General features: G+C 34.3%; 1 protein-coding gene across 1 annotated transcript; it reads left to right on the forward strand.

Annotated features, from left to right (window-relative positions):
• The first annotated feature begins 685 nt into the window (after positions 1-685).
• Positions 686-8,184, forward strand: LOC110731722 (ORM1-like protein 3). Its single transcript, XM_021911610.1, has 3 exons — positions 686-1,193; positions 3,377-3,525; positions 7,708-8,184. Exons 1-3 carry the CDS (start codon positions 1,008-1,010, stop codon positions 7,841-7,843), a joined length of 471 nt encoding a protein of 156 aa, XP_021767302.1. The 5' UTR covers positions 686-1,007; the 3' UTR covers positions 7,844-8,184.
• Positions 8,185-9,554: the final 1,370 nt, after the last annotated feature.

Here is a 9,554-nt window from a genome sequence, read left to right on the forward strand (position 1 = left end):
GTGATGGAATATGGGTGTACGTGTGGTTCGTTGATGATGGGCTTAGGGATAGGGACCTAGCAAGGTTATCTACAGAAAGATGAACAATGGTGCGGGACGATAGGAGAAAAATATAAATTGAAATGGTATTTCGTATAGAGATTTTAGCCAATGTTTAGTAAGAGAATAATATGAAGGATATTGATAGGCTTAAATAGGCTAATCAAATCAAGACGTCTTTCAAACATAGATTATGTATGTATCAATTTTTTTCACTTAAGACATCCAATAGTAAAGTATGTTGGTCTTGTTTGATAGATGCTTCTTTTCACCACATATACGTAGTATTTCGTTTGACTAACAACTTTTCATTGTATCATAAACTATCATCATCAAGACATGAAATAATCTCATGGATGTAATATTATACGAAGTAATACTTATTTAATTACTCGGCTTGTCATTTGATTTCACAAATTAAATTTCATTCTCCGTAATACTCAAAGATGTTTAGTTCACCTTCACACACAGATCCTTTCAATATGGGTAGATTATAAGCATAATCAATACAAGTAGACATTAAAATAGGTCCATTGGGCTTAAGAAATCCAATTCAATTCAATGCAACCCACACTAATTGGACCACAATTTACACATAGTATCGTCAAAAAAAGTCGGCCATCAATACCACAAACCAAAATCAAACACACAAGAAAATAAGGAAAAAATATCAAGCATTCTTTCCCTTTTTTTTATCACTTTTATTTGTCAGAAGGTGTAAATTAGAGAAAAAGATCATCAAAAATGCATGTTTCCAGGAATTAATCCACCCACTCATCATCAAATCAATTTAAGAGAGGAGAGAGAGAAACTCACAAATTTTCCAAATTAATCAATTCAATTTCTTTCTTTCTAAACCTAATTCAATCCAATCAAATTCAATCCAATTGAAATCAAATCAAATTCAATTGGAATCAAATCAAATTCGAAGAATTTTTGGAGGTTTTACAGAGTAAGCTTGTACAACAATGGCGAATTTGTATGTGAAAGCTTCGCCACCTGCGGATCTGAATAGGAACACAGAGTGGTTTACATATCCTGGAGTTTGGACAACATACATCTTGTTCCTCTTCTTTTCATGGCTTCTCGTTCTTTCTGTCTTTGGTTGTTCTCCTGGCATGGCTTGGACCGTCGTCAATCTCGCTCACTTTCTTGTACGCTCTTTCTCTCTCCTCAATTTCGTTAGGTTTTCGGTACTTTTTTGCTCAATTGTTGCAATTGATTGATTATTTGATTATGTCGTGGTTTAATTCGCCTCTTAGAATTCAGCAATTCATCATATTTTGTTCAATTTGAGCTCTTGCGAATGTTGTATGTGATTGAATTTTACTAATTTTAGTCTTTGTTCTATAATTATGTGATTTGTGTGGGATGAAAACGTTACTGTATAGTGGAAGGATGAGGTTAAATATGTGTTATAGAAGTGTGGATGCATCCTTTCTAGAGTACAAGAGTTTTTAGTTTAGTTTCTATTTGCACTTGTTAAATGTCTTCTTGAACTCCACTGTCTGAGAGGTAAAGATTTTTCAGTGTGTGCTCTTATACGTGACTGGAAGAGCATATTTTTCAGGTTGCGAAAAGCTTTTGTTGTATCATGAATGGGTGAAACCTTAGTATATAGGTTACTCATTCTTGGGTGGAGAGAAACCCCTATTTTGCTTACTTTACACAAGTTGATATGAAATGTTACTATTCAACTACAAATTAACCTGCACAAGATTTTAAAACCGAAGTGCGCTCTTTATAGTCACGGTTGTCACGACTCACAACAGTTGTCATGGAAGAAATTCGATTCAACAACTGAAGCACACTCAGTCGCAACTGTTGTCTAAAAAAAAACTCGATCAAATAGCTGAAGCACACTCTTTATGGTCACAAACTGTTGTCATGAAAAAAAAGACCTCGTTTTTTTTATCAAAGAATCATGCTTTACCTTTTATCACCTAGCCCATCCTTATTTTCCTAATGGCAATGAGCTGGAAGGGGAAAGATTGAAGTCATTGAACACACACACACCCATATAGTTATTTTGGTTTTGAGCTTTTATCAGACCTGATAAGTAGTATTGCTGCCTTGCCTAGCTCTGTCAACTGATCTTCCTTGTGCAATACATGAAAAGGTTTCCTATGGCTCAATTGTTATCAGAGATCTTTCTATGATAGGGTTTGGGCCTTGGAGTTAAACCTGCCAACCTGGTGGATTCTAATGAGGACTTGAGGAGTGCAATGGAGAGAAGGCTTTAGAGTTGGTTAAGGAACTTGTTTCTGTAGTCCAATTTATTGCTATGGCCTCCAAGATCATTATATTTTTTCTCTGCATATTGCATATTATGTAGTTGAATTTATTTTTGAGCCTTTGATAATTTGAACTACACACCGTTGTTTTGTCTCCTATGCCATTTTGTCAGTTAAAATGTTTGATTCAAGTAGATAGTTAGGAGTTAAAGTAGCATAAGAACTTATGACATCAACACGTTTTATGCTCAATGTGGTTTTTGAAGTCTTAACCTTCAATTGTTCCCTATAAAGCATGGTATTGGTAAGGAGATTATAGGCAAGAACCTCACCTTTGATTTTATCTTTAATTTTTTTATAGCAAATTCATATACCAGCTACTTAACTTCAAATGTAATTTTGATCTTTAATTTTTTTAGTCTGTTGGAAAAATATGCTATGCAATTTCTTTCAATAATGAATTTCAATCAGGGTAGCTTTGTCAATCATTGGGGGTGTGGATTGATAGTCTGATAACAGTTCAGTCTTGTTTAGCAAAAAAAGGGCATTGCCATTGTTGTTTAGGAAGGAATTGTACTCGAAGTTTGAATGAAAGACATAATTTGGGAGAGAAAAAAAAATGATAGTTGTTGCTTATCATTTTCTATGTCCTATGTCCTTAGAAATGACAGAATTTGTCTTGCTAACCTTGTTTTACATGTGTAAGACACATATCAAAACCTTAGCTGAATATAAATAAGTTTGTGATTGATAAAAGTTGGCACTGCGGCAATTGCTTATTTGAGTTAGTTAAGTGATCTTCTCATCCTATCCCTAAATTTCTGCTTTGAAAAGTGGAGGAACTTTGGATGGTTGTATATGCATTTATGCGAGTTTGATTAGCTTTTGAATTGCCTAATTTCTTCAGGGAATTTTTCTTGTGATTGATGTTTTAATGAGATTCTTTTATTTTTCATTGTTCCTTCCCTTTTCCTGGTGGTAGTGGGAGAGCTATGAACTATGTAGAAAGAATTAGTAAACGTTACATGAATACTGTTTTATTTTAGATATTTCTAATATGGATCTCTTTTCTGTCCAATTGATGTTTTTACTTCTCTGATCAGGTCACATATCATTTCTTTCACTGGAAGAAAGGTACCCCATTCTCTGATGATCAGGGAATATATAATCGTTTGACTTGGTGGGAACAAGTTGACAATGGGAAGCAGCTTACACGTAACAGGAAATTCCTGACTGTTGTGCCTGTTGTGCTGTAAGTAACTCCCAAAAATACTTAATATGTTGATTTTATTGTATTTGATGCATAGTTGTTTTGGTTAGTTATCAAATGAAATGCTAGCACCCTGAATATTGTAGTTCTGGTTTGTCTGATCTCTAAATCATTTATAGGAGTTATTCTTCTCACGTGAAAGCATTGCATGAACAAATGAACAATAGGATACTTCATCATTAAATGGGGTTTGGTGGACATAGGATTCCAATATTGCTTGAGTTGGTGAAAATGTAGAACACCTTCAGGTGGATTTAACTGACACAAAATCTTTCAAGTCATTTGAAAGGGTGAGGAGGGGGCTCATCCACTTATTTTTACCCTTTAGGTATTGTACTTTCGTGGCTTGAATTCTGTGTCAAAATTTGGACTCAAAAGATGACATATATTCATGTAATCCTCCAACATACAAACGAGTAGGGAATAGAATCGAAATGGGGGGGTTTTTCTAAGATATTAATTAATGACCATCGTAGACATTACAAACTTACTATTCAAATTAAAATGGCTACTAAGTCATGAGGTCAAGTTTACCTGAATAGTGTAGTCATAAAACCTGGAGAATGGGGATGAGGTTTTTAGAGCTCGGATAGTTTTAGAATCCTCATGGCTGAGTTACTAGATTGGTACATGAAAATAGAGGAGGGAGGGGGGATTCCTTGGTGTTTAGTTAGTGGACAAATAGCACTGTTGTGAGGAGTAATGACTGATGTTACAGTTGGGCTAGTCAGTAGTGTTTTAACTCCTTCATTGCTGTATAATTTTAGATTTGCTTCAGATGTAGAAGACGTTAATTTGATCAATTTTTAGGCAGTACCCAGATTAGGCGCCATACTCTCGTTAACTTTTTATAATATATTTATTCAAAACCGATTTGATATGTAAATAAAAATGAATGAATTATTTTTCTCTATTAAAAATGTGTTTATATAGTTCCTTGTATAACCAAAAACACATAATCAATAAAAAATAAATAAAATAAAAAATAAAAAAGTGAAGAGAATTGAGCCTTAGCCCTTAGGTTCAATTTGACTCTTATCTCATTTGCCTTGAGGTAAGTCTCACAGAGTTATTTGCACTAATACGGAAAAGGTTATGTTGCATTTGATACACCTCAATCTAGCATAATCAATTGTTGTTAGAGGCATTAGGTAATGGTGATGATAATGAATAATGATAGTGGTGGCTACTAGAGCTCTAGTAATTTTTTGTCTCTCATTGTTGAAGTCTGTGTTCTTGTCGTAAGGATTAAGTCAGTGAACCACTATGCTGTAAATTAACTGCTGAATGTGGTTTGAGAGTCAAAGCAACATTGGAGACTTAGGAATTGATGTTTTTGAGTGTGATTACATGATGAAGGAGGTGAATTTGCTTGTAACCACGAGGAATAGGCTTAGTGGTCAAATACAATGTATCACATATCTCATGTTTTATCCATCGAAATTTTTTTGGCAACGTATTGTGAACCTTATCTTTGTGACCTTGGTTTTGCGGATACTTTGAGATCAGTTTTTTTAGTCTTTCTTTAGATGATGTATAACCTTTCAGCCAATTGCGACTTGAATTTATGAGCTAAAGGCTTTGGTGTAGTCATGATAGTGGCTTTCTATCTTTCTTTTTTACTCTTCCTACTCTCCCCACCCATCCACCTAGTAATCTTATGTCTTGATGGGTAAAGTCTATCTGATGCCTTAAGTGATTACTTATATAGTACAGAAACAGGTCCCTTACAGTTGGTACAAACTAACTTGAATATGGAAAAACCAATTTGGCTAAGATCTTGAAATGGAGAAACAAAGTCAAGATAAAGGTGAAATTATTTATAATTGTCAAAATTTGAAACAAATCCTCCTATCCAATTGTGCGCAGAATTTCAAAGACCCAAACAAAAGTCTTAACCTAATAATCTGAAGCCCAAAGCATGTTCACCGTACCACACAATTTCTTGAGTATTCCGAAATGGTCTTGAGGACCCAGTGTCAACTTGCTAGTCATAACCATAACTAGATCATGGTTTCAAAGTGAACAGATTGAATAGTTTAAGTAAAAGAAGTCATGAAAATGTCAAAAGTTCTGTGCTCTGCTCATAACTGGCTCATGTTTCCTAGGTGAACAGTTTGAAAAGTAAAGAATGTAAGATGAAGGATTGGGGAATAAATATATGAAATTTGGTCAAAAGGCTTAGGCATGGTGTTGAGGCTTGAATTTGTGCTCATGTGAGTGGCTTGTAATTGGAGATTACATATACGCGAACATAGAATAATGAAGGGGCAATTAGAGTCTTGATGTCCGTTTAGCCCTTGTTTGGTTTGGTGTCAGTGATCGCAGGAACTTCCAATATCAGGGTAGTGGGAAATTTTTCTATGTCTAGCTCACAGAAGGGGTCGGTGCTTACTCCTTAGGACATCCTTAGCTTATAAAGAAGCTAATGACTCTTCCTTAGCTTTTAAAGAAGCTAATGACTCTTCCTTTGCTTTTAAAGAAGCTAATGACTAACTTCGAATAAATGGAAGCTTTGCTATGTTATTTTGACTCCATCTCTGTTGCTGGCTCAGTTTTACACTTTTAATTGTTCATATCCCTCAATCCAACTTTTTCTCTCTTTTATTATAAAGAGAAAAAAACTGGATGTCTTTTTTTTTTTTTTTTTTTTTTTTTTCTTGATAGAGATGACTTGTCTTTATTCCCTATCTTTTCTTTGTAATGTGCTCCCTCAATCATGATATAGTTGTTAAAGAAGAGAGATAAAAATTGCAAATTTTGATTTCATGGGTTTTGTCTCTTGGATGATGGTGCTAACATTTGAGATGGAGTGTGAAGATGTTTTTTTACAATCTATGTTACTTTTGGGCTTGCCAAGGAAATATATTGTAAACAAAACGTCTGCTGCATTATTTGCAAGGTGATGAACTCAGCAATCTGTTGCTTTGTTTCTTCAACTTTCCATGGGAAAATTTACAGGTGGGGATTGGGGAATCAAACAAGGCCTTGTAAAGTGAAGATATTTCAACTGAGTAAATGGTTTTGACTATTTATCTCTCTAGGGATAGCCATCAAGCCCTAAGGGTATCTAGATTCTAGGCAGCTCAAAGGAGCTTGTAGGTCCATTATTATGAGATTGAAATATTTTGTCTTGGGCCATGTGCATCAAATCACCACCTATAACTTAGTACTTATAGAGCGACAGTGAATCAGTGACACTGTGACTATCCATCTACTGCGTAACACAATTTTTGCTGGAGGCAACTTATGAGGTCCCAAATCAATTGTAGTGGCCCTTTATGCACCCTTTGTTGAGATTTGACACCTTGGTAGAGTGATCATCATAACTCGGAGCTATAGTTTTGAGGCATGAGGGCACTCTTGGCCCAGGGATGTTGAAGGCTTTCTACAAAGCATGATCTTTGGGCCTATTTTACTGTACCCATCCTCCTCTTTGTTGCCTGGATATTTGACATAAGTTCTCCCATGTTTTAAATCTTTTGCAGCTTTTATTCTGTCTAACATGCATCGTACTTTTTCAAATTTTAAATGGTTTTTTTTTTTTTTTTGTCTGTATAATATACTTTGTGATAAAATTAGCAGCAATTTTTTTTATAGACTAGCAGGGGCTAGCAATGACTTGGAAGTATTTCGATTTCCAGAAACTGTTTTGCTTCTGCCATGTGCTGTTTTAGTTGGTGGGGGCACTGTGATAAGGAATTTTTAATAGTTTATGACCTGGTGCTTCCTTTGAAGTTCTGAATATGATACCTGAGTTCTGATGCTGTCTTTATTATTTTTCCAGTATAGAATGTGACACCTAGATCTTGATGTACCTGATTGAAATGTATAATCGGAGACATATGCAGCTTAAGATTAAGAGTTCTGTAAATAATTATGATTTCGTTTTAAAATCAAACTTGTTATGGGTCTGAAGTGTAGAATGATTCAAGGCCTTTTTCTGAAGTTAGTGGTTAAATAGTCTTCCTTAGTTTTCATGCCTTGGCAGCTAAGGCATTGTGAGGATCTCTTTCCTTTTGCCTGTTCCCTTCGGTTCTTTTAGATGTTGAAGTTCTTCGCAATCTTCTTAATACGTAGTATAAGGACCTTCATTTGACTAGAGCAGAAATCAATACAGTTGGATATTTGTTGACTATATAATGAAGAATATTTTGTTTACAGGTACCTGATAGCCTCACATACAACAGATTACCAGCACCCAATGCTTTTCTTCAACACCATTGCAATGATCATCTTGGTTGTAGCCAAATTTCCACATATGCATAAGGTCCGGATCTTTGGTATCAATGGTGAATAATAAGGCATCTAAGGCAGTCAGCTCGTTTTAACATTCAAAGGTGACTTCTGATCCTTTCTCCAGCTGCCGGAAGGACACTACTGTATAGGAAAACCAGAAAGGAAAACGATTATGGATGATGTAATGCTTTTGTATCGCCTAAACTTCTGCCTCTACTCTCCAAAGAGATGATGAACAAATAAATAGATACTATCTTTTGTACAGAATTGTCGCATGTTCTTTTAGATTTTCTTTTTCTGATATGAGCATGATTTTGGTTTCTCATTGTTATATGCCATAAACCTTTTTATTTTGTAATGGAAGAGACACTGTTTTTACTAGTATTCTAGTATTGAGCAAAACCAACGTATTATCTTCATATATCTAGCTAAAATTTATAATTTCATTCCATGTTATGTCACTTGAATTATCATTGTACTCATATGAATATATTCGTATTTATTTTACATCAAGCTAGTATAGTTTAGCCAACACCTATGACGATAAATTAACAAAAGTTCAAAACTTTGTATCTAGACTCTCATCCAGAGATTGAGCCTCGTCGCAGATACATGCATGCTCACACCTCCAGAAAAGTTCTGTTTGGGGTTGAACCGTTGAAGGAGAGCCATCAGAGAAGAATATGGATGCCCTGCTACAAGAGGTGAGGATCCTCCAGAAATCTTTTCAATAGTTTTAGATGGAATTTTGTATGGTCAATATTGTCATTTTGATTCTACGTAGTATCTCTCTTTTCAATCATAGGTTGTGAATTTTGACATTGGAGGTCAAACAAGATCACTTCAAGATTCTAATCAACCCTTTTTTTACTTTAGCTATAGATAAATAGATACTCCGCATATATATTTGATATCAATTTTTCGTATAATATGATAATTGAAATCAACTTTTTTATATCAAAATTTTTACTCAAATTTATTGTGAAGATCATTTAGTTATCGAGCATATGAGAATGTTGTCTAGATAGATTAAAAAAACAATTAAACATTATTCATTATTATTGTGAAAAAGGTTAAAGGGCTAATTTATTTATTTCCTTTTATAAATACTTCCTTTGTGAAATTTTTTTATTGCTGTTGGCCAATAATGCTTCCAATTTTTACATATTTCTGGATATTCGTGGCTTAAAGATTTGCTTATACTATAAGTAGAATTTCCCTCCAAACAAAACTAAAAATAGAACATGGAACTATTCCCAAAAACCTACCCATCATCAAAATATGGATTACGTTGTAATTAGCTAGGACTTTGTCTGCCGCCCCTATACCACTAGTCCACTAAACTTTATGCAATTAAAGTAAAATTAACCCTTAATTCTGAATTAGAGTGAGAGTAATTAACCAAAAGTTTGGGTCACGTGATCTAGAATTTTTCTTTCAGGTTGATGTTTAGCTAAAAACAACATTTATTTTTTTATGATAATGATTTATAACGACCCATCATATAATCTATGGTGTAAAAGTTCTATAAAAAGCTCTAAAAAAGTAGACCATACGCCTTTATAAGAACAGTTCATTTGAAAGAAAATACGGACTTTTTTGTGATTAGAGTAGAGTATTAAGAGTTAGTTATACTTTACTGTACTTGATTTTTGCTGTTCCTCTAGAGTGTGGACTAAAGTTGAAATTACGCTACTTTTAGCAAACTTTTTCTGGTTAAATACAAATTTTGGATTTCTCAATTGTCAGACAAGCTTTATTCCATATTATTA

This window comes from Chenopodium quinoa, unplaced genomic scaffold, assembly GCF_001683475.1.
Source record: "Chenopodium quinoa cultivar QQ74 unplaced genomic scaffold, ASM168347v1, whole genome shotgun sequence".
NCBI lineage: Eukaryota > Viridiplantae > Streptophyta > Magnoliopsida > Caryophyllales > Amaranthaceae > Chenopodium > Chenopodium quinoa.

What these genes read in the sequence shown, in the direction of transcription:
- LOC110731722 (XM_021911610.1), top strand. Translation starts at nt 1,008, where the DNA reads ATGGCGAATTTGTATGTGAAAGCTTCGCCACCTGCGGATCTGAATAGG. An exon ending in TCAATCTCGCTCACTTTCTT is followed by an intron (nt 1,194 to 3,376) that starts GTACGCTCTTTC and finishes TTCTCTGATCAG; the next exon opens with GTCACATATCATTTCTTTCA. An exon ending in ACTGTTGTGCCTGTTGTGCT is followed by an intron (nt 3,526 to 7,707) that starts GTAAGTAACTCC and finishes TTTTGTTTACAG; the next exon opens with GTACCTGATAGCCTCACATA.